This window comes from Tursiops truncatus, chromosome 3 (genome assembly GCF_011762595.2).
Source record: "Tursiops truncatus isolate mTurTru1 chromosome 3, mTurTru1.mat.Y, whole genome shotgun sequence".
NCBI classification, from domain to species: Eukaryota; Metazoa; Chordata; class Mammalia; order Artiodactyla; family Delphinidae; genus Tursiops; species Tursiops truncatus.
This window is the reverse complement of record NC_047036.1, coordinates 119,187,672-119,214,038: the sequence shown is the minus strand read 5'-3', so window position 1 is coordinate 119,214,038 and position 26,367 is coordinate 119,187,672. Positions and strand designations below refer to the sequence as shown.

General features: G+C 40.4%; 1 protein-coding gene across 5 annotated transcripts in view; it reads right to left on the bottom strand.

Moving 5' to 3' along the window:
- ARHGAP26 (Rho GTPase activating protein 26) overlaps positions 1-26,367 on the bottom strand; it is a 484,293-nt gene that overhangs the window by 185,585 nt on the left and 272,341 nt on the right. For all 5 annotated transcript variants that reach the window (XR_002174220.3, XM_019924624.3, XM_019924626.3 and 2 more), the window contains exons 13-14: positions 22,131-22,196; positions 17,580-17,654 (exon numbers count right to left, since the gene is read on the bottom strand). Coding sequence is in view for 4 of the 5 variants with exons in the window: in XM_019924624.3 (XP_019780183.1) it covers positions 17,580-17,654; positions 22,131-22,196 (141 nt within the window). In the remaining variant the exon portion in view is untranslated. The remainder of the gene's footprint in view (positions 1-17,579; positions 17,655-22,130; positions 22,197-26,367) is intronic.

Genomic DNA, 26,367 nt, shown 5'->3' with positions numbered 1-26,367 from the left:
GGGAGGTTATACTGCTGCTCTAGGTGCCACAGCGTGAAGCGTGAGAGGAGAGCCTGACAGACACAGCCAAGGTGAGAGAGGCAGAGAGAGCAGGTCTGGGTGACATGGTTTGAGCCATTGCGTCTCGCCATGCCTTTTTAATCACGTAAGCCAATAAATTCCCTTTTTCCTTAAGCTCGTTGAGGTCAGGTTTTCTGTTTTTTATAATTCAGAGGTCTAAATAATATAGTAGAGACAGCCACCAGACTGTCTCTTTCTGGACAGTCTCTGAGAAGAAAGAGGTTCCTTCTGCAGGGCCCACAGCCTTTCAGCTGGGAAGGGGAATGAGTCACAGGTGGGCACAATACATTTTCTATTAACTGGGAAAGAACCCACTTTCATCCTAGTAGGAAGAGGCCAAATAATCATGAGTGGCTTAAGGATTTAGGCCCTAATCCCCAAGTAAGGACACAAATCCAGCTGGTACCTACTGCTCTCTGTGTGTTCCCCTAACACACAACGCAAGATGAGAGGATAGGGCCCTGGTTCAATAAGTGTTTGGTTCCTAATGGCAGCATGGCTGTTTGTTTGCAGGTGATCCTGGGCAATCATGAAGCCTGTCTTGTCATATGAAACAAACAAGGAAGAACCTAAAGAGCATGATTTTATTTCTGGGGCCATAGAATTGTGAACTCCAGAGTTCAGTCACAGCAAATTTCTGAAAAGTAACAAAGTATGGTTTTCCAAATATCCAAAACCTCTCCAGCTTTAATTCTTTTCTTGCTTTGCCATCTCCCACTCCTTTAATGGTTTCTTCCTGTGGAAGTGTATGTACCAAAAAACTTTGCTTCATGTGACCTTTTTCCCTCTGCATCTCCAAGAAGCATGGAGAGCTGCCATAGTTTGTGGTTCCTGGACACGAGACAAATGTTACTGTACATTTTTCTGTGAAACAAATCAACTTCTACCCAAGAAGAGTGAACAGGACACTAAACAAGCAGCATTTGGCAGGTCTGGGAGTTGCGAACTGTTCCATGAACCACATTGAGCAAACTAATGATTAGCTTCCACTTATACAGGCTCTGTAACCATAGGAATATTGTACAACATTACAGAGAGGAGAGTCAAATTACAGCCCGGCTAAAGGGGTTTTTATAGCACTGATGAGGCAAGGGTTCGTAACTTAAGCACGTCCATTTTAATTCATTTAATGTCCAAACTAAATTGAATACAGCCTCCCAAGCTACCCCGTTTTCAGAAACTGTTGCCAATTGCCATCCCTCCCTATCGATGCTCCCTTCACTTACAGAAGCTTCCTGGCATACGATGCAGAGACATATTTGACAATTTTCTTCAGAACTCAGTACGTATCTCCTAACCGGGACACTTGACTATGGTGGACTTAGTAACACTGACCAGAGCTAGAGGAGCAGTCCAATGTACAAAAAGGTATCACGTGGATACAGCGAAATGAGTGCATTTCCTCCACGAGCTACTCCCACGTGAATTCAGAAACACAGGAGATGTGGACTGGAAGTGGTGGTTACAAGGGGAAGTAGTCTTAGAAATGTCACAGTGGATCAGACAAGACCCAGGTCCACTGTTGTGCTCCTGACAGAGACACTAAGAACCTTCTGGAGGAAGGGATTAGGAAAGTCGCCTATGTACTCCTACTCTCCTAATGACACACTATAATGTATCAAAATTAAAGTGGATGTGCCCTGAACCAAGACGGCGGAGTAGAAGGACGTGCTCTCACTCCCTCTTGCGAGAACAACCAGAATCACAACTAGCTGCTGGACAATCATCGACAGGAAGACACTGGAACTCACCAAAAAAGATACCCCACATCAAAAGACAAAGGAGAAGCCACAATGAGATGGTAGGAGGGGCGCAATCACAGTAAAATCAAATCCTGTAACTGCTGGGTGGGTGACTCACAAACTGGAGAACACTTATACCACAGAAGGCCACCCACTGGAGTGAAGGTTCTGAGCCCCATATCAGGCTTCCCAACCTGGGGGTCTGGCAACGGGAAGAGGAATTCCTAGAGAATCAGACTTTGAAGGCTACGGGGATTTGACTGCAGGACTTCGACAGGACTGGAGGAAACAGAGACTCCACTCTTGGAGGACACACACAAAGTAGTGTGCGCACTAGGACACAGGGGAACGAGCAGTGACCCCAAGGGAGACTGAACCAGACCTACATGCTAGTGTTGGAGGGTCTCCTGCAGAGGCGGGGGGGCTGCAGCTCACCGTGGGGACTAGGACACTGGCAGAAGAATTTCTGGGAAGTACTCCTTGGCGAGAGCCCTCCCAGAGTCCGCCATTAGCCCCACCAAAGTGCCCAGGTAGGCTCCAGTGTTGGGTTGCCTTGGGCCAAACAACCAACAGGGAGGGAACCCAGCGCCACCCATCAAAAGTCAAGCGGATTAAAGTTTAACTGAGCTCTGCCCACCAGAGCAACACCCACCTCTACCCACCAACAGTCCCTACCATCAGGAAACTTGCACAAGCCTCTTAGATAGCTGCATCCACCAGAAGGCAAACAGCAGAAGCAAGAAGAACTACAATCCTGCAGCCTGGGGAACAAAAACCCCATTCACAGAAAGACAGACAAGATGAAAAGGCAGAGGGCTATCTACCAGATGAAGGAACAAGATAAAATCCAGGAAAGGGCTTCCCTCGTGGTGCAGTGGTTGAGAGTCCGCCTGCCGATGCAGGGGACACGGGTTCGTGCCCCGGTCCGGGAAGATCCCACATGCTGCGGAGTGGCTGGGCCCGTGAGCCGTGGCCGCTGAGCCTGTGCGTCCGGATCCTGTGCTCCGCAACGGGAGAGGCCACAACAGTGAGAGGCCTGCGTACCGCAAAAAAAACACAAAAAACAAAACCCAGGAAAAACAACTAAATGAAGTGGAGATAGGCAACTTTCCAGAAAAAGAATTCAGAATAATGATAGTGAAGATGATCCAGGACCTCGAAAAAAGAATGGAGGCAAAGATCAAGAAGATGCAAATGTTTAAGAAAGACCTAGAAGAATTAAAGAACAAACAAACAGAGATGAACAATACAATAACTGAAATGAAAACTACACTAGAAAGAATCAATAGCAGAATAACTGAGGCAGAAGAACGGATAAGTGACCTGAAAGACAGAATGGTGGAATTCACTGCTGCGGAACAGGATAAAGAAAAAAGAATGAAAAGAAATGAAGACAGCCTAAGAGACCTCTGCGACAACGTTAAATGCACCAACATTCGAATTACAGGGGTCCCAGAAAAAGAAGAGAGAGAGAAAGGACCCAAGAAAATATTTGAAGAGATTATAGTAGAAAACTTTGCTAACATGGGGAAGGAAAGAGCCACCCTAGTCCAGGAAGTGCAGAGAGTCCCATACAGGATAAACTCAAGGAGAAACTTGCTGAGACACATAGTAATCGAATTGGCAAAAATTAAACTCAAAGAAAAATTATTGAAAGCAGCAAGAGAAAAACGACAAATAACATACAAGGGAACTCCCATAAGGCTAACAGCTTGTAGAAGCTCTACAAGCCAGAAGGGAGTGGCATGATATACTTAAAGTGATGAAAGGGAAGAACCTACAACCAAGATTACTGTACCGTTCAAGGATCTCATTCAGACTCGATGGAGAAATCAAAAGCTTTACAGACAAGCAAAAGCTAAGAGAATTCAGCACCATCAAACCAGCTCTACAACAAATGCTAAAGGAACTTCTCTAAGTGAGAAACACAAGAGAAGAAAAGGACCTACAAAAACAAACCCAAGACAATTAAGAAAATGGTCATAGGAACATACATATCGATAATTACCTTAAACGTGAATGGATTAAATGCTCCAACCAAAAAACACAGGCTTGCTGAATGGAGACAAAAACAAGACCCATATATATGCTGTCTACAACAGAACCACTTCAGACCTAGGGACACACAGAGACTGAAAGTGAGGGGATGGAAAAAGAAATTCCATGCAAATGGAAATCAAAAGAAAGTTGGAGTAGCAATACTCATATCAGATAAAATACACTTTAAAATAAAGAATGTTACAAGAGACAAGGAAGGACACTATATAATGATCAAGGGATCAATGCAAGAAGAAGATATAACAATTATAAATATATATGCAACCAAAATAGGAGCACCACAATACATAAGGCAACTGCTAACAGCTATACAAGAGGAAACCGACAGTAACACAATAATAGCGGGGGACTTTAACACCTAACTTACACCAATGGACAGATCATCCAAAATGAAAATAAATAAGGAAACATAAGATTTAAATGACACAACAGATGAGATAGATTTAATTGATATTTATAGGACGTTCCATCCAAAAACAGCAGATTACACTTTCTTCTCAAGTGCGCACAGAACATTATCCAGGACAGATGACATCTTGGGTCACAAATCAAGCCCCAGTAAATTTAAGAAAACTGAAATCATATCAAGCATCTTTTCTGACCACAATGCTATAACAGCAGATACCAATTACAGGAAAAAACCTGTAAAAAATAGAAACACACAGAGGCTAAACAATACGTTACTAAATAACCAAGAGATCACTGAAAATCAAAGAGGAAATCAAAAAATACCTAGAGACAAATGACAATGAAAACACGACGATCCAAAACCTATGGGATGCAGCAAAAGCAGTTCTAAGAGGGAAGTTTATAGCTATACAAGCCTACCTCAAGAAACAAGAAAAATCTCAAATAAACAAACTAACCTTACACCTAAAGGAATTAAAGAAGAACAAACAAATCCCTAGTAGAAGGAAAGAAATCATAAAGATCAGAGCAGAAATAAATGAAATAGAAACAAAGAAGCAATAGCAAAGATAAATAAAACTAAAAGCTGGTTCTTTGAGAAGATAAACAGAATTGATAAACCACTAGACAGACTCACCAAGAAAAAGAGGGAGAGGACTCAAATCAATAAAATTAGAAATGAAAAAGGAGAAGTTACAACGGACACCACAGAAATACAAAGCATCCTAAGAGACTACTACAAGCAACTCTATGCCAATAATATGGACAACTTGGAAGAAATGGACAAATTCTGAGAAAGGTATAACCTTCTAAGACTGAACCAGGGAGAAACAGAAAATATGAACAGACCAATCACAAGTAATGAAATTGAAACTGTGATTAAAATTCTTCCAACAAACGAAAGTCTAGGAGCAGATGGCTTCACAGGTGAATTCTATCAAACATTTAGAGAAGAGCTAACAACCATCCTTCTCAAACTCTTCTAAAAAACTGTGGAGGAAGGAATACTCCCAGACTCATTCTATGAGGCCACCATCACCCTGATACCAAAAACAGACAAAGATACTACAAAAAAAGAAAATTATAGAACAATATCATTGATGAATATAGATGCAAAATCCTCAACAAAATACTAGCAAACGGAATCCAACAACACATCAAAAGGATCATATACCATGATCGAGTGGGATTTATCCCTGGGATTCAAGGATTCTTCAATATACGCAAATTAATCAATGTGATACACCATATTAAGAAAATGAAGAAGAAAAACCATATAATCATCTCAATAGATATAGAAAAAGCTTTTGACAAAATTCAACACCCATTTACAGTAAAAACTCTCCAGAAAGTGGGCATAGAGGGAACCTACCTCAACATAATAAAGGCCATATATGACAAACCCACAGCAAACATCATTCTCAATGGTGAAAACATTTCCTCTAAGATCAGGAACAAGACAAGAATGTCCACTCTCACCACTATTATTCAACATAGTTTTGGAAGTCCTAGCCACGGCAATCAGAGAAGAAAAAGAAATAAAAGGAATACAAATTGGAAAAGAAGAAGTAAAGTTGTCACTGTTTGCAGATGACATGATACTATACATACAGAAGCCTAAAGATGCCACCAGAAAACTACTAGAGCTAATCAATGAATTTGGTAAAGTTGCAGGATACAAAATTAATGCACAGAAATCTCTTGCATTCCTATACACTAATGATGAAAAATCTGAAAGAGAAATTAAGGAAACACTCCCATTTACCACTGCAACAAGAAGAATAAAATACCTAGGAATAAACCTACCTAGGGAGACAAAAGACCTGTATGCAGAAAACTATAAGATACTGATGAAAGAAATTAAAGATGATACCAACAGATGGAGAGATGTACCATGTTCTTGGATTGGAAGAATCAATAATGTGAAAATAACTATACTACCCAAAACAATCTACAGATTCAATGCAATCTCTATCAAACTACCAATGGCATTTTTTATAGAACTAGAATAAAAACTCTTAAAATGTGTATGGAGACACAAAAGACCCCAAATAGCCAAAGCAGTCTTGAGGGAAAGAAACAGAGCTGGAGGAATCAGACTCCCTGACTTCAGACTGTACTACAAAGCTACAGTAATCAAGACAATATGGTACTGGCACAAAAACAGAAATACAGATCAATGGAACAGGATTGAAAGCCCAGAGATAAACCCACGCACCTATGGTCAACTAATCTATGACAAAGAGGCAACAATATGCAATGGAGAAAAGCCAATCTCTTCAGTAAGTGGTTCTGGGAAAACTGAACAGCTACATGTAAAAGAATGAAATTAGAACACTCCCTAACACCATACACAAAAATAAACTCAAAATGGATTAGAGAGCTAAATGTAAGACTGGACACTATAAAACTCTTAGAGGAAAACATAGGAAGAACAATCTTTGACATAAATTACAACAACATCTTTTTTGATCCATCTCCTATAGTAATGGAAATAAAAACAAAAATAAACAAATGGGATGTAATGAAACTTCAAAGCTTTTGCACAGCAAAGGAAAACAAGACAAAAAGACAACCCTCAGAATGGGAGAAAATATTTGCAAACGAATCAACAGACAAAGGATTAATCTCCAAAATATATACACAGCTCCTGCAGCTCAATATTAAAAAGACAAACAACCCAATCCAAAACTGGGCAGAAGACCTAAATAGACATTTCTCCAAAGAAGACAAACAGATGGCCAAGAAGCACATGAAAAGATGCTCAACATCACTAATTATTAGAGAAATGCAAATCAAAACTACAGTGAGGTATCACCTCACACCACTTAGAATGGGCATCATCAGAAAATCTACAAACAACAAATGCTGGAGAGGGTGTGGAGAAAAGGGAACCCTCTTGCATTGTTGGTGGGAATGTAAATTAATACAGCCACTATGGAGAACAGTATGGAGGTTCCTTAAAAAGCTAAAAATAATATTACCATATGATCCAGCAATCCCACTACTGGGCATATACCCAGAGAAAACCATAATTCAAAATGACACATGCACCCCAATGTTCATTGCAGCACTATTTACAATAGCCAGGTCATGGAAGCCACCTAAATGCCCATTGACAGATGAATGGATAAAGAAGATGTGGTATATATATACAATGGAATATTACTCAGCCATAAAAAGGAACAAAATTCGGTCATCTGTTGAGACGTGGATGGATCTAGAGACTGTCATACAGAGTGAACTAAGTCAGAAAGAGAAAAACAAATATTGTACATTAACACATATATGTGGAACCTAGAAAAATGGTACAGATGAACTGGTTTGCAGGGCAGAAATTGAGACACAGATGTAGAGAACAAAGGTATGGACACCAAGGGTGGAAAGCGGCAGGGTGGTGGTGGTGGTGTGCTGAATTGGGTGATTGGGATTGACAATGTATACGCTGATGTGTATAAACTGATGACTGATGAGAACATGCTGTATAATAAAATAAAATATAATTCAAAAATTTTTTAAAAACTTTTTTCTCTTCAATTGAGAAGGTAATATATGAACACGGCCAAAAAAAAAAAAAATTCAAGCAAAACAAATAGATAAACATCAAAAGGTAACGCTTTCCTGTGCTAGAGATGACTCAATAATGGTTTTGTGCATGTATGCAATCTCTAACAGTATGTACATAAACAAGGAGTTTTATGAATATGTACAGCTTTCTAAAAACACAAATGGAAGCACATTATAGATGTCGTTCTGTGCACTGCTATTTTCATTTAACAATATCTTAAGAAACTGCTCCATATAATAACACTACCTTACAGTACTTCACTGTACCATGGTTAGTGCCCCCATTCATGGAGATGAAGGTTGTTCACTGGTTGTTGCTATGGTAAACAATGATATAAACCACTGTTACACTGTATATGTCTTACCTAGAGAAAAAATTCCTATAAGTGGAATTTCTGAGTCAAAAAGTATGTGCATTTTTAATTTTGAAAGATACTGCTCAACTAACCTCTCAAAGGTTGTACCATTACATTTAAGCATGAGTGTGACTCCTTCCTCAAATCCTTGACAACAATGTGTAATCAAACACTTTGATCTTATAGGTTAAAAAAAAGTTAAAATAGGTTAAAAAAAAAGTCATCTGCTTTAATTTGCATTTTTTACTGAGGAGGAAAATCGAGAATCCTCTCCTATGTGTGTGTTTTAAAGTCAAGTTTACTGAGATATACTCAACCTTTTAAAGTACACACTTCCATGATTTTTGACAAATATATATACAGTCATGGGGTAACCACCACCAGAATCAAGATGTAAGTCATTGTCATCACCCCCATCCCCCACAAAAATTCTCCTGTGCCTCTTTCTCCATAGCCAGTCCCCTCTCCCTCCATCTCTAGCCCCTGGCAACCACTTTCCATAGCATAATACTTGTGAAATCCATCCCTGTTGTTGCATAGGCCAGTAGTTTGATCCTTTTATTACTGAGTACTATTCAATTTTATGGACATATCCATTGACTAGTTGGTAGACTTTGGGTTGTTTCCAGTTTCTGGCTGTTACAAATAAAGCAGCTGTAAATATCTGCATTCAGGTCTTATGGACTACATTTTCATCTCTTGGGTAAATACCTAGGAGTGGAACTGGGTACAAATATGTAGGAGTGGGTCATATGATAAATATGTTTAACTTTATCAAAACTTCCAAATGTTTTTCCAAAACAGTTGGGCCATTTTGCATTCCCACCAGCCAATAGGAGAACTCTAGTTGCTTCACATCTTCATCAACACATGATATGGTCATGTGTTTAATTTTGAAATTTTAGGTATTCTAGTAGGTGTGTAGAAATAACTCATTGTTAAAATTTGCTTTTACTTAATGACTACTGATGTTGGTCATCTTTTCATGTACTTTTTGGCCATCTGTGTATTTTCTTTGGTGAACTGTTTGTTCAAATCTTGTGTCCATTTTAAAAACTGGGGTGGTTACATTCTGACTACTGAATTGCAAGAGTTATTTTTAATACATTTTGGATACAAATCATTTATCAGATACATATTTTGCAAATATTTTCTCTTGTAGCTTGTCTTTTCTCTTTCTTAATATATTTTTAGGAGTAGAAGCTTTTTTTTATTTGGGTAAAGTTCAGTTTATCAGATTTTTCTTTTATGGTTCCTGCTTTGTGTGTTTTCTTCTTGAAGTTTAATAGTTTTATCTCTTAGGTTTAGGACTATAATCTATTTTGAGTTAGTTTTTGTATATAGTTTAAGATAAGGGTTGAATTTATTTTTTTCTCATATGGATGTCCAGTTGTACTAGTACCATTTGTTGAGACAAATGTCCTTTCCCTATTGAATTATTCTGACACCTTTATCACAGATCAATTGACCATATATGAGTGGGTCCTAGTTCTAGATTCTCCTGTCTGTTCCAGTGATCTATATGTCATTCCAAAGAAAATATCATCTTGCTTTCCTGCATTTAAACATTAGTTGTATTTTGTTTGTCTTTATCTAAAATCTTCTTGAGCCTTTCACATCCTCCATCTCCATTACATCTTTGAGGAAGTTGTTCATGTAAGTATACTATCCTCTGTGTAAATTAAGACTTCGTTTTATTTATCCTACAGGCAATTCTTGCAAGGCTAGATTTAATACTTGGCAATTTGATAAGCAAATCTGCTTATCAATTTTTTTCTGATTATAAAAGTTGTACCTCTTAAAAACTTTAAACACCTTCCATATCTAGTGCCTAAGAATCCAGAGTACTTACAGCCACTTCTGTTCTGAGATCCAAAAGCTACTGCTGTCTCAAGTCCCTGTCTTAGGAGAACCTGCCTGAAGCATCCCTATAAGCAAAGATGACAGTGGGAAGAGCAGACAGGAAGATGAGCATCCATCTGTGGTCTCCATTCTCTGGCAAGTCCAGATTGTGGTTAATAGTGACCTTACTAGTTCCCAGAAGGATCAATCCTTCATCCAAGCAGTCTACTCTCTCCCAGTCCTGGTCATCATTTGTCTGCTCCTCTTTACTGGTGGCTAAAATTGGAAGTATACAACGTGCATGACTCTGCTGCTTCCACAAGACTAGTCTTCAAACCTTGGGGCTGTTTCTGCAAGCCTTTAGGTCTTAGAAGTTGTCATGAAAAATATCTATTACTTTAGGGTTTCTTAGGGAAGAAGCTCTTGCTTGCTTTTATTTATGCTGTGCTGTGAAAGGGTGTGAGAAATGAAGGTCCCAGAGGAGTCAGAAGGATGGTTCATGGCTGGATCAGATATCAGTGGCATTCTACTGTAACTTGGTGCTTTAAAGCATCGCAATTTAATACCTTCCATGTGTTCTCTATAGCACCAACCTTACTTTAAACATTAGTAAAACAAACAAAAACTAAAATCAAAACAAAACCGGAAAAAGTTACAGGATAAGAAGAGAAAAAATAGCAACACTAAACTTTCATTCCTTCACCACCACTGTGAGAAACTAATAAAGACACACACACATACACACACGAAGAGACAGAAAGGTTCAACAGCACAGAAAATGAGGCTCACAGTGAACATTCTGCCTGTCCCCAGAGGAATATCCACCAGGCAAAGCTCAGGTGAAGCCCGGAGGAAGACCCACCTGGGGGAACAATGTGATAGGCGACGGCCTTTCGCCCACCCTAAAGTATAGCCGAAGCCACCCCAGGGAGGGGTGCCATGCTGCACTGCTCCTACCCAACCAGAGCACAGCTCAGTATCCTGAGATTACAATCCGGGCAGTGAAATGAGACTGGGACAGAAGTGGAGGGGTGTCTGCTTATATAAAGGGAAGTGAATTCAGAAGGGGAAAGTCCTAGAAGAAACATGACAGTGACAAGTGAAGAACCACAGCACACTTCAGATTAACCAGGAAGTAACTCCACTTCTCCCAGAACCATGACCAAATAGCAGAACCAGGAGAAAACTTTTCATGAGTACAGGTAGGTCCACACTAAATGAAAGATTTAAGAGCGCCAGAAAGTTGGATGGAACCACGTACAACAGTGCTCTAATATCATGTGAGAGAAGGATTCTAACAGGACTCAGGAAAACTGCAGCAGAGCAAGGAGAATCTACCCACAGTGAAGTTAACTGCAAAGATTTATAAACGTCTCTGTGTTTAGGTTTAATGAAAAAGAAGATAAAAAAGCTGATAAAATACTTGTTTTCATGAAACACAGAAACCAAAGCACTCTAAAAACACTTCAGAAAGCATCTGTTCTGTATTATAAATAAAATTCAGAAAAATATGGATGTTGTGAAATAAGAAATCAAAGCAAAAAAAGAAACAGACTGAAATAATAAAGGTGATAGCTGAAAGGCAGAAATGAAAAGAGCTAAATAAGTTAGTAAAAACACTGAAAATTCAATTATGCAATTAAAATTTGCATTATAAGCAGCAAAAAAATCAGCCCAAAAGAAATTTAAATAAATGGCATGGATATAGAGTGCAAGTTTTAGAATTTTGCTATAATGCAAAGAATCTAGAGAAAAACAAACATTAAAAGATGAAAAATGAAGACGATTTATTTTTTTAAAGACTGAGAATTGCAGAATAACAAACAGAAAAAGAATCTGTTTTCCTTTAGAAAAATATGTGTGAAAACTCCTTCACTGGACTCCAACATGTATAAGAGAATGACTATATGGTGATATTTAAAGTAGTGGAAAGGGAAAAATTTTCTCCTTACATGGTTATTTGTCAATCAGATAAGTATTTGAGGAAAAGGAGAGTTAGTTTCCTTTTTGCATGAATATATTCCAGATGGATTTTAAGGAAAATAAAAAGGTTTTGTAGTCCTGAAACGGATAAGGTCTTTTAGGGCATAATCCGTATACGAAAAAGACTGACTTCATAAAAGATTTGAATTCATGAAAATTTTAAATATTCATAAGACAAAACAAAAACAAAAGTACCATAAATAAAGTTCAAGATGATAATCTGAAAAAAAATACTGGTAACATAGCCTCCATACCTAAAACGGTTTTAAATTCAAAAGATGAATACATCAATAGAAAAATAGGGAAAGAACACAAACAGGCAATTCATGAAAGAATAAAAACTGGCAAAAAACATAGGAAAAATGGTCAGCTTCCACCAGAATTATTTTCAAAAAGTACTTACAATTTAAATGCAAAAAAGTAATAGAGTATGGCAAGGATGTGTGTGGTAAAGGATACTCACCTCAGACTTTGCTGACAGCAAATTTGGGAATATCAATTAAAGGCCTTGAAAACATGTACATACCTTGACCCAGCAATTCAACATCTTAAAATAAACCCTAAGGAAATAATTAAATATGCATATAAAAATTAAAAATAGGGACTTCCCTAGTGGCACAGTGGTTAAGAATCCACCTGCCAATGCAGGGGACATGGGTTCAAGCCCTGGTCTGGGAAGATCCCACATGCCACGGAGCAACTAAGCCATGCACCACAATTACTGAGCCCGCACGCCACAACTACTGAAGCCCACGCGCCTAGAGCCCGTGCTCCGCAACAAGAGAAGCCACCGCAAAGAGAAGCTCGCGCACTGCAACAAAGAGTAGCCCCTGCATGGCAACGAAGACCCAACACAGCCAAAAATAAATAAATTTATTAAAAAAATTAAAAATAACAACAGCTAACATTTAGTGACTAACATGTGGAGGCTCTGGACTCAGCAACCCACATGCATCTTTTCATTTAATCCTTCCATTATTACAGAGGCAGAGGCTATTACTACAGATAATGAGATAGAAGACTAGACGGGCTTAAATAATTTGTGTAAAGTCAAATGGACAAGCAGTTTAATTATAACTTGCTTAACTCCAGAATGTACACTCTAAACCTCTGCTATCCTGTCCCATGGGGATGTTCACCTGAGTGCTTTCTAGAATGATGAAGAACTGAAATCAGTCTATGGATCTGGGAATAGGGGGCTGACCTACACAATACATGACCCAAAAAAGTCGCACTTTAGAGGAACCTGAGTAACATAAAATAGACACTGTATTGTTATGTGAAAGAAGACTGCTAAAAGCATTATATATGCACAGTGTGATTCCAATTTGTATTTTTTATGTTATATGATAGAATATTGTATTTAAAAGGTGACAGTCATATGATGAAATGGTCAGTAAAGACTGTCTCTGGTCTGCCCGACTTTTATTTTTCTTCTTTCTACTTTTTCTATTTCTCCAAATTTGCTACTATGACCACTCATAACTTTTAATCAGAAAAAGGTATTTAAAAATCTATACGTGGGACTTCCCTGGTGGCACAGTGGTTAAGAATCCGCCTGCCAATGCAGGGGACACGGGTTTGAGCCCTGGTCCAGGAAGATCCCACATGCCGCGGAGCAACTAAGCCCGCGCACCACAACTACTGAGCCCATGTGCCACAACTACTGAAGTCCACGTGCCTAGAGCCTGTGCTCCGCAACAAGAGAAGTCACCGCAAAGAAAAGAGGCTCCCACTTGCCATAACTAGAAAAAGCCCACACAGCAACGAAGACCCAATGTAGCCAAAAATAAATTAATTAATTTTTTAAAAATCCCTTATAAAAAACTATACAGGGAGAGACAGACATGTACTGAACATGCATAGACAGAACTGTCTGTATTTTTTAAATGTTGAGCTAAACTTTAGAAAGATTTATCTTTACTTAACATACCGGGGGAGAAAAAGTAAACAAACAAACAGTACACACATGGAAGCCACGCTATTTCTAGGAATCTACAAGTCTTCCTCCTCTTCACTCTTCAAAGACTAATGACCTCTGTTGCCAGGAGGAAGGGATGAGGGGCAGCACTTGGTATGACACTAGCAGGAAGCCACACCGCATATGCTATGAGAAATTCTGGCAAGCTTTCTTAAGGAATCCTAATCAGCAAAATACGATGTTCTCATAGTCTGGCTCTTCTATTCTTCCTCCTACCTACAGTCCCCCAATGTATCAAGAGTACACAAAGCCAACTCCGAGTGATCAAAGGAAACCTCTGGTTTTACTTAATTCTAACTCATATTTTCAGTAATAAAAATGCACTATTCCATTTCTGAGAGACTGACCAATAATCCAAAATCTTAGTACCTGGTACATAATAGGGCATCCAGTGAATATAGAACCCAGAATAGGGAATGAATGGTTCACACTCAACCCAGCCATGTCAGGGAGAGGCTTTGGAGTATAGGAGCCATATTTTTTACACTCTTGGCTAACCCAGTATAGGACAAGTACCAAAAACTGATGAAGATGAGAGCATGTTCACAAAGGGGAAAGGAGACAGGGCTCTGCCTTCAGGTCTGGAGTTTCTCTGACCTAATGGGTGATCCCTCAATTCCAAGATCTCACGTTTAACTTAATTGATCCCTCAATTCCAAGATCTCATGTTTAACTATCTCATGTTTAACTTAATTGATAGTAAGAATCCCAGATACCATTCTCAACACTTCTGATTAGATCTTGCACTGTGGTCATCTCTCAACTCTGGTTGAACCTCAGTTTGGGATCCAGTCTATCTGTAATGTCCTCCTGGCAGAGACAGCTGGCCTTGTGACTTTTCAGCTGCTGGTTTTTATTTCTCATGACATTTCTGAGATGTTCATGATTATTTTGTCTGTCCCTAGGAAAACTGAGGAAGAGAACAGGACAAATATCTTGTTCAAAGGTCACTAAGGGAAGTGATAAAAACAAGATCTTTTCATACCACTCTTTGCTTAGCACAAATGAGCTAAGATGGTTCTTTTTTAAATTAGCAAACCCGTCTAAAATGTCGTATTTCTTTTCATTAGTGTCACCTTACATAATCATCTGCTGCCTCTGAAATCTCTCTGCCCCTTCGACTCCCCTGTACCTAGTTGGTTACAAAGTCCCACTGATTCTCTTTCTCCAGTCATTTTGAGCCTGTCCTTTTTTCCTGACCTCAGAGCAGCTATCTGGCTCAGCCATTGATCAGGTATGCTCTGCCTAATCTATACCAACTGTCTTCTTCCTCCATATGATTCCATGATCAGATGTGTGCTCCACATTGCTGCCAGCATTATCCTCCTAAAACTAGCATCTGATAGAGTTACACCTATGTTGGACATACTTTTTTTAAAAAATCACCCAGTAGCATTATTTCAGAAAAGCACTCCTCTATCATTCTATTAATAATCCTGCTCAGTCCCCAGGGTTCTATGGACTAAACCCTCACACACCCTACTTGCCCCCCACCCACCAACCTCCTAGAGGTGGCATGGGATCACCAGAGACAGGCACAGGATCCAGGCCATCGGGATCAATCTTCTGTACGTCATGTGACTGGCCTGAGACTGTGAAATGAATCATGTGAATGGCCCCCACATGGACCAATCGAAGTCCACCCTGGGACCTTCTGTCGAAACCATCAAGAAAGACACGCTTCTTTCAGTGATACAAGCTTCAAGGACCACTGAGGCTGGATTATCTGGGACCTTCCCACAGAGAATATAGTCAATATGAAGACAAGTAGAGCTTACAAATAATGAGAAGCCAGAAGAAAGGAGTGGGAAAGCCTCCAACAAATGTGGAGTCACCAGACCCCGCCATGCTTCTGCCATCTTGGACTCACCAGTAATGTGAACAAATAAATGACTATTCTGAATTGTCTTCTTGACACTTTTGTGTAAAAAGAGTACTAACACATACAACTCCACTACTTTGAAATTTTAATAGCATCTTACTTCCAACAGAGGAAAAAAAACCCGAACTCCTTAGCACAGTATTCAAGTTCCTCAACCAAAGGGGCCATTTCAGCTTTTCAGCTTTCACTCTCCTGTTGCAGCCTCAAGTACTTTCAAATATTAAAATACTACTACTACTAGTGAAATCAATACTCTTGGTTCATGACATGTCCTGAATCTGAATTATTCTTCTGTTCTCTCCTTCACTACTCCGTCTTCTAGATCCAGCTCCCACTGGGTGCCAACATCATATTTTACGTTACAGTTTTCACATACATGCATAACTCCCCCTACCTGGATACTCTGCAAACAAAGAATGACTCTTTCTAAAGTTTCATCTCTAGCACCTGACAATCTGCTTCAGAGAGCAGACACTCCACAAATGTTTGCAGCTCTGATTGGAAATGAACGACTGAGGACTGATACCTGTTAGACTGTTCATTCTTTCTTACGTTAGAAGTTTTCAAAAATTAACCATATCACTGTACAACGCAGCAACAGCACTCTTGGGCATTTATCCCACAGAAACAAATTAATCTTCATACAAAAACCTGTACACAGTGTTTACAGCAGCATTATTCACCCCCAGACTAGAAATAACCCAGCTGTCCTTCATAGGGTGAATGGCTAAACAAACTGATCTCACTGCAACTACCATACATGAGACTTTTGCTTACAAGAGGCAAGTAGCTCTCTCAAAAAGGGACAGTTTTTCTGATCAACATGAGAGATGAGATTTCTATACATATGAAAATTATTTTCAGAAACTGGGATGGCAAAAAAAAAAAAAAAAATACTAACAAAGAGCAGTGTCCCTGCCCAAAACACTGAGCGGGGACCCTGAGCGACAGTCTCTCTCTAACACTGCGTGGCTAGGCTTCCATGGGGATGAGTAACAGCCAGGGACCTGTGAAATCTGATCTGTTTGCCATTTAGATCCACGTGACTCACCGAGGCTGCCTGCATTCATATCTAAAAATACAGGAAATGTGCAGCCTAGGCAAATTTGGCTCATTGGCTCATGGGTTTTTGATTCAAATGCTGCACATTTACAGACAGTGGTTGTATATTTATACCAGCCAGCTGCAAAGGAGCTTCTGCTGCTCAAATGACAGAGACTAGGTGGGAATCTAGAAGCAAAGAGGATCAGAAGACTTATCTGCTGCTACACATTTTATCTGGGAGTCATGGGATGACACCTCCTCAGTCACTAGGAACATGAGATCTGAGGTCCTCTGCAGGCTAGAAGGACTGAGCTTCCTTGGGCCATGGGTGTGCCCCATGAAGTGCCGGTCTCCAAAGAGGACAGAGGGAGTCATGAGCTATTAAAGACAGAGTAGGGTGTGGCGGTCACATGAGTGGCGGAGCGCTACTTGGACTGGTGGTAACCAGGTCCACAGAGAGGGTGTGGAGCCTTGGACTGGCCATTTTTTGTTTTGTCCAATTCCATGCAATGTCTCTTCCAGTAATGCCCATGGCCATGACCGCTGGTGAGTGGGTCAGTTGGTTTCTGGGATTTACCTCTTGGACACCCAGATTCCTTCTCAAGAGGCTCCCCCTTCAACCGTTGGGAACTGCCTGGCAGAGCCACTGCACTCACCCATCAGGATACTCAGCAGCTTCTGCACTCTGGAATTGACCCCCACGATTCGGTAGAGCCCTTGCTCATTGATCCCTGAGAAGAGAAACAGTGATGATTTAATTAGAGGCATGTCAGAACACAAGTCAGGCCAACCCAGCCAAATGCACTTTTTTTCATTTTCTCGGGCCTTCTAAAAGCTGCTCTAATTAAAGTCCCCTGTCACTCAGCTCTGCTCTTAGCGAAGGAGTGGGATTTGGTACAACTGTCTAGGATTTCATGGATGTGCTGCACACTTCAGCCCTCGTATTAGTTCAGTCATCAGAGGGGCAGGAAACCTCCCTCTTCTCTTGCCAAGGCAGCATCTGAAGAGTTTTGAAAGATGCTAAATATATACTTTTAAACATATCATATTTAACCAGTTTTTTAATTTAAAAAGACAAAAATGAAATGATAAAAAAAATTTTCATACTACAGAAAAGGATGAACACTTTACAAATTACTTTCACATAGAGAAGGCAAATATTGAGGTGCTGGGGCATTTTTAATTTTTGACAATATTAGCCAAAACTGAGAAATTAGAAAATCCATTCATTTGTGGTGCAAATACTCTTCATAAAGAAAAAAGAGGGGCTTCCCTCATGGCGCAGTGGTTGAGAGTCCGCCTGCCGATGCAGGGGACACGGGTTCGTGCCCCGGTCCGGGAAGATCCCACGTGCCACGGAGCGACTGGGCCCATGAGCCATGGCCGCTAGGCCTGCGCATCCGGAGCCTGTGCTCCGCAACAGGAGAGGCCACAACAGTGAGAGGCCCGCGTACCACAAAAAAAAAAAAGAAAAAAGTGGGTCACCTTTCCTAAACCCAAGAAAACGTTCAAATAGGCTGAAAGGGGTTTACCTTCAAACACCCAAACAAAGAACCAAAACTAACCCGCCTCAGTACTTTGTTCATTTAACTGCAAGGATTAGATCATCACTGTATCATTTACATTCAGACCAACTGATATGAAATGACTTTTCTCCTGCTGGTCCTAAGCCCATCATATCTGACACCTCTCAACTAACTGGTCTCTTGCTGCTTCTTATTCCCCTGATGTCCATTCTCCACCCAGTACCCAAAATGACCTTCTCAAAGTATCAATCAGTTCAAACCATCTCTTTTCTTAAAAACCTTCCAATGGCCTCCCATTGCATCTGGATCACAATCAGAACTTACCGCGGCCCGTAAGGCCCTACATGGTTGAGCACAGGCCCACCTCTGACTGCTTTATCAACCACCTTCATGCTGCTCCAGCATGAAGCAGCCTTCCTGTTACTCCAATATACAAAGCTCATGCCTCCAAACCTCAGCCTCTGAACAAGATTCCCTCTACCTGTAACACTCTTCTCCCAGCTCTTTTCATCATTCAGGTCTCAGCTTACATGCAACCTCTTCAATAGAAAGCATCCCAATGACCAACACTATTGGCCACTGCCTTACCCAGTTGTCTTTTCTTTATAGTAGTTAACAGTATCTGAAATCATCTTTCTTATTTGGTTTCTTGTTTGTCTTCCCCCACAACTACCATGTAAACTTTAAGTACAGTGATTCTGTCTTCTTTACCGTTATATCCCCAGCACCTAGATCAGTCTACAGTACAGGACAGAATGAATAAAACATTCGTCAGTTTGGGGTCAAAACAAAATTTCCTGGAATAAACTTGGGAAAAGGCTGATTCTGCAGTGTCTTCAACAAGACCTCTACAAAAGTGGAACTGATAAACAAAAGGAAGTGGTCTGGAATGAGAGGATTTTACAGTTCAAATGGATTGTAAAAGCATGTACATCAGGACTTTCCTGGTGGTCCAGTGGTAAAGAATCTGCCTTCAATGCAGGGGACATGGGTTCGATCCCTGGTAGGGGAACTAAGATTCCGCATGTGGCGGGGCAACTAAGCCCTCGCGCTACAACTACTGAGCTCATGGACTCAAGGGAGTCCACGTGCCACAAACTACAGAGCCCATGCACCCTGGAGACTGGGCACCACACCTAGAGAGAGAACCCACATGTCACAACTAGAGAGAAGCCTGCGTGCTGCAACCAAGACCCGACGCAGCTGAAAAAAAAAGAAAAAAAAAAAAGCATGTACATCACCCTGCCTGCTTCACCGGCTAGGAGACCCTGGGTCTCCTAAGGGATGGGCCCCAAGTTACTGAGTAGCAGAACCATTATTCATTCATGGGGTGGCTTGAAGGGCTTATCCTTTCTGAAACATCTCTACTTCTTTTGTCCTTGTGCTTTCCTGGAGCTTGACACACTCCCAGCTCCTGCTGGATGATTAATGGACCTCAGAGAGTACGGGAAGTCTGTTCACCTCTGGTCACCACCAATATGTGTGTACATACACGTACTGCAGTAGGGAGACAACCCACTTCCTTCCAAGCATTTATGCAAAAATGGCATTTAACACACACGGTCCTCGATTCCTCTTTGTGCTAAATGAAAACTTCTCTAGCTGTTAAAATACATCATGTTCATCCTCATTTTAGAGGGGGAGGGGACGAGGAGGCAGAGGCTAAGAGACCAGACCAAGTGGTGACCCTCTTCTTCCTCTACTGCTTATTGCACATATTTTCTGGTTTTATATGAGAAAAAGTCATCCTCCTGAGCTATGCGTTTGCATTTATCACACAGATTCTGTGAAGGATTTTAAATGATTAGGTGGCCCTCTTGGTTTTGGCGGCTGAGAACTGAGAGACTAAGCGGTCAGCCCACCTCCGGCATGTACGTGAACTTCATCGTAGAGGGGAAGGGACTTCTGTTTTGAACTCATTTTTAGCTCCATTTTTATGCCTTTACCTTTGTTAAGCCTGTACCTCTGATTTCTCATTCTTTTCTTTTAAAATGATGAGCAAAAATCAACTGGCTGTTGAAAAATTACCTTAGTAATATACACTTAAAAAAATGTAGAAACTGCAGTTATGGAAAATAGACAAATCCATGGAAGATAGTGAAAACCAGCAGAGACACCCACTGACAACCTGTGCAGGTATGATCTCTCCCCTCCCCGCTATCCCCAGAACCCGTTCAGAGTGGGCAGGCTGGTTCGTAACTTGCATTTTTCACTTGATATATAATAATGAAAATCTTGGATTTCAATAAATGTATTTCCACTGCATTTTTAGTGATTCAGTGTTTCACCGCATGCATGGAGCACACTGTTGATGTAACCAATTTTTGAGACATTTGGCCAGTTTTTGATTTTTTTACCTTAACACCATAGCATAAACATCTTTGTGGCTCAAGTTGGCCCATGACCTTATTTCCTCAAGATCAGTTCCCAGAAATCTCGCCTACTACTTTACATTCTCTGCCTATATTTTACGTATCTTTGCAAGCTACCTTAACTCTTCATTGAAGGAAGGTATAGCAGAAATAAGGAAACATCTATAAGAATGTTAGCACACATTAAAATAATTACCTAGGAAAGAATACTTTTTGACTAGATACCTAGGAATAGAACTTATAAGGGTATTTTTTTTTCTTCCCCTCTACTCAGTGCTTCATAGCCTTTACAAACATGCTTATACTTCTGAACTGGCATATTTCTGTTTTAAAAGACAGAACTTCCTCAAACAAATAAAAAGGGCTGGAGGGTTGAGAGGCTGTAGAGTAAGTAAGATTCCCATCTTTGACAATGGTTCAAATCAAATCCAGTGGAAAGACAGTGATCAGCTTTTCTCTGCGTACAACAGACAGTGCATTCAAAGCTCAAAACTGCCGGAACTGAGGAATCCCCTCTGCGGCGATCTTTGCGGAGGGGATGGAGATCACGGGGATGAACCAGCTTCCCTGACCTCAAAGCGCTGTTCCTACGGACCCAGGAAAGGTCAGTGTTTGACAGGCAGGGCCTGACCACAGCACCACGGCAGGAAAACAGGGGCCTGACCCCTTCTCCCTACCCAGATAGTGCCCAGGGCAGGGTTCCTAACCTGGGGTCTACAGACCCCCAGTGGCCCACTAGAGAATTCAGGGTGTCCATCAACTTCCATAGGAAAACAACCACACCTTTATTTCCACTAATCTATAACTGAAATTAAACATTTCCTTCCACTGCAATATAAGCAACAAATCACAGCGTTAGCAGTACCTGCAACTTGGTCAGAAACCACAGATATTTTCCGAACACGTTACCGTTGTTACAGATACCCTGAACTATCACTATTTCTGAATTATGCTAGTTATCAGACCCACCACTGTAACTGAAAGTGTTAGCAAAGAAACACATATATTATTATATCACAACCATGGTTTTAGTATTTTAACTGAATTTCAGTAACTGGATTCCTTATAATCCTATGTATTTGATAAGCATGCATTTAAAACAATCTTCTGATCAGCCGAAGAGGCTGACAACTAAATCAGTTGAGAGCCTCTGCACTACAGAGCAACAGGCCTTGTGGAAACACACCGCCAATGGCATTTGGAGAGTTAATGAGTCACTTGAAATTGGGAAACAGCAGGTAGCAGGTCTGCCACCTCACCAGATGTGTAACCTTCACTGAGAATAATGCCATCTGTTTAACTACTTTACCTCTGGTTTCCACAGCGTGGATGCATTTCCTGATGATGCTGAAGCCAATGCTGTCCAACTGTGCAGCTGAAAGAGGAAGAAAGGGGCAGTCAAGTTGCTAGCCGTGCACACCAACCCCGGAACAGTGCTTGACCAACCCAGAATGACTCAGTCCCATGGTGTGGCCATGTAGCCTTTTCATTTTTTCCACTGAAAGTACAGGAATGATTCAAAATGTAAAACTGCTGGCATTCATGAGGAGCTTACCATATGCCAGGTACAGTGCTAAGTACCATTTTGCACATACTATCTCATTTAATCTTCATGGTAACTCTCTGCAAGGTTATCCTCTATTTACAGCTGACGCAACTGCAGCACAGTGATGAGCACTTTACTGAAGGAATAACTAAGCAAACTTTAACTTGTTTTGTTATTATCAGGAGCTGTAGGACTAACTGCTTGTTGGTCTCCTTCAAAAAGCATAAAGTAAATGCTCGATAAATGTCAGGTAAGTGCTCCACAGAGCTCACCTTGTTTAATCCTAGCAAGTCCTCTAGGTTGAGTCCCAAATTACACATGAAGAAACTGAGATTTGGCAAAGCTAAATATCTTGACCAAAGTTGCAGAGTTAATATGTGGGAGACTTGTTCCAGAGCCTGTACAACCTTAACTGCCTTAAAAGTGACTGAAAAATAAAATAAAAGTAAACATTAAAATAAAAAGTGACTCTGAGTTAAAGAGAGGAATAAAATTCTGCTCAGATGACTAGAAAAAAGGAAAAGTGACCAGGAGGAAAATCAAAATAGCCAAGGACAAAGAAGTTATCTAAGGAAAAAGCAATAAGGCAGAAGAGCCATCCTCTGTGTGGTAAATCAGCAGGCGGTGACAGGTTCTCCATCTGCTCCAAAACCCCCTAATGTCACTCAGAAAATAAATGGCAAATAGCAGCAACTTTTTCCACAGCATAGAACCAACTGCCCACTTGGCAACAGGGCTGGAAACCCACCAAAATTCATCCCCATGCTTTGGTTACCCAATGATTAGACGTGGGTGGTAATCTTCAAGAATGGGTTCATCTTTGACCTCCTTAAGACATCAGGACAAGACATTCTACAAACCAGTGTTCCAAGTGGAAAAGGGAACGGCAGAAAGGAGGAAGGTATTTATAAACATTTGTCATCATCCCAGGGCAAGAAATAAACTTGTAAAATATGAGAACTGAGCTGAACTTGAACTCAGCTTGGATCTAACCCAAATGGAATCTCTCCAATTCTTAATATATACGGGTGAATGTAGGTCCAATGAAGAAAATAATCCTTTAAAAAAATCACTGAAAATTCCCCAAATCAAATTAAAAAGGAATTCTAATTTCCCCAAACTTCTCTTCCCAAAGCGAATCAGCTCTTGCTCTTACATGTGTACTTATCACTTGGTGGTACTTATTAATAAATATACTTGGCCTCTAGGATGGTAAGTAAAGTACCAGACAGGGAGGAAAACAATGTTCTTCTTCCTGGAGACCACCTGCTATACAAACCATTGTTCTTATACCCTTAAAGCTATAAGGAGCCTACTAACTCAATCCCTTGCTTCTTCTAGTATGAACCAAGTGTTTACTCTGCAAATCGGTTGTATCAAGCTTTCTGACTCAGATCGAGATCACTCTTCCAAATGAAATTCAACTCATACCACAGACTTTTCCCAAATTTTATAACAAACTATAATACACAGCCTAAAAATCTGTTGGAATCTAGGCAAGATTTTTTTTAAATAACGACCTTATTGAGATATAATTCACATATTGTAAGGGTCACTCATTTAAAGCTTACAATTCATTAATTTCTAGTATATTTACAAATATATAGATCACCACTCTCTACATAACATTTTCATCATTCCCCCATGAAAAACCTCATACATGTTAGCAGTAACTCCCTATTTCCCCCACTCCCTCAGCTCCTAGAAACCACAAATCCACCTTCTGTCTCTATAGACTCGCCTACTCTGGACATTTCATATAAATGCAACCATATGATACACTGTCTTTTGTATCTAGTTTCTTTCACTTAGTATAATGTTTTCCAGATTCCTCTATGTTGTAGCATTAATACACTTCATTCCTTTTTATGACTAAATAATATTCCATTGTCTGGATATACCCCATTCCATTTACCCATTCATCAGCTGTTGGTTTCTGCTTTTTGCCTATTATGAATAATGCTACTAGAAACACCCACATACAAATCTTTGTGTGGACGTATATTTTCATTTCTCTTCAGTATGTACCCAGGAGTGGAAGTGCTAGGTTATATGGTAACTCTATGCTTAACTTTTTGAGGAAATGCCAAACCACCTTCTAAAGCACTGGACCATTTTACATTCCCACCAGCAACATATGAAGGTTCTCCACATCCTTGCCAACATCTGTTATTGTCTTTTTTATTACTGCCGTTCTGGTGCGTGTGAAATGGTACCTCATTGTGGTTTTGACTTGCATTTCCCTAATGACTAATGATGTTGGGCACCTTTTCATGTGTAGGGGAGAATTTTCATTCCTTTATACAACAGTCAGAACAGAGCCTACTGGCAAGTATTTGTTAGAGGGAAAATTACTTTCTATACTAAAGGAGGTTTCCCAAATGTCCATAATGTGATTCAATAGTCAGTTGAAGCCTTTTGGTTCTTCTTTTGAGATGTGCTTAAGAGGATCCTTGCATAGGAATGATAGTCAAAGAAGTTTGGGAGATTAAGAACTGCAGTTGTGGACAGTGCTCTGGGGAGCTGCTGAGACAGATTCCAAATTTGGAAATTTTAAGAGTAGGTTTGTGAACATGGTCTTGTTCTAGGCATTGATGAACTTCTGTTCTGGACAAAGAGTATTTTGCTTCCTTACCCTGTGAACATGGGTAAAAGTTTTGAAAAACTGGAAATAACCTGGCAGCTGACAGTGATGACCCCAGTGGCCAGAAGATATGTGCTCATAAAGCCACCAGCCCAACTAGCAGAAGAAATACGGACAAAGCTAGATATAACCCTGTAGAGACAAATCAGTCCTTGACCTTTCCTCATGGAACTGTGGGAAGCTGGATTCTTTTCTAGGTAAGTAACTGCTAATGGAAGAGAACACAATGGAACCTCCCACGTATATCCAGAAAGAAACTAAATTCCACTAACCTACATTAACTACAATTACTTATTTTGGAAAATGACAAAGCAACCCCCCGCGCTCCCCCCACAAATCTCTGAATAAATGTTCCTTCTTTGGTTTTCCCAACATTAGAAGTTCTCCATTTTGTTTTATACCAGCAAACCCCTTTTCTTGAACTAAATCTTACACAGATGCTACACATAAAGGCCTTCCACATTACACATGTAACAGTATTTATTAGTATATATTAGTTGTCTAAGTCCAAATACATATAACAAATTCACATACTGCAAAGTCAAACGCTAAGAGCGCAAGGTAACTCTCTATTAGCCTCTGATGTGTTCAAGTCGCGTACTGATAATGATTGCAGTTTTGTAAACAAAACTGTGTTAAGAAATGGAATTCATATCAAACAACAGTTCCCAATAAGGAACTCAGGAAATACAGTTTACCTATCATTATTCCAAATCTCTGAACTGGAACTGGTATAAATTATTACACTGCCCCCTGCACTAGCACTTCCCTGTATCTCTCTGTCTCTGGTACCCCTCCACCACACACGCACACAGGCACACGCACACGCCCACGCACGTACACAGGTTTGACTGCTACTCTCATCAACCTGAGTTTCCTGCTGATGTTATGATTAGGTTACTAATGATGAACAACTGTTTTCTCATTTATCATGTACCGAGTACCCCTGATGTGATAGGGACTACAGTGCATCCATACCCAGATCATTAGTCCTGATCTCTGTCCAGCAGGTACATAATCTAAGTTAATTGAGATCTCCTACTTGGAAAATCCAGTTTCCACTAAAAGGTTTAGAACGCCACCACCACCAAGCAGAGTTTGCTAATGACAGAAAAAGTCTGAGCAGCCCGCCAGATGGAAGCGGCTGTCCTTAATCCCTTCAAGCAGGTGATTCAGCTCTTTTACTGAGCCCAGGCTCAGAAAAGGTCAGGGATTTATTTGCAATTGCTGTATCCTTATAATCTCCAGAAATAATCTCTCATCAAATATCTACTTGCATTATTCCCTTAATTTGACTGCTGATGAATTGTTGCAGGGCCGGTGGCTCCCAGGCCTGACACCCACCGTCTGGCAGTT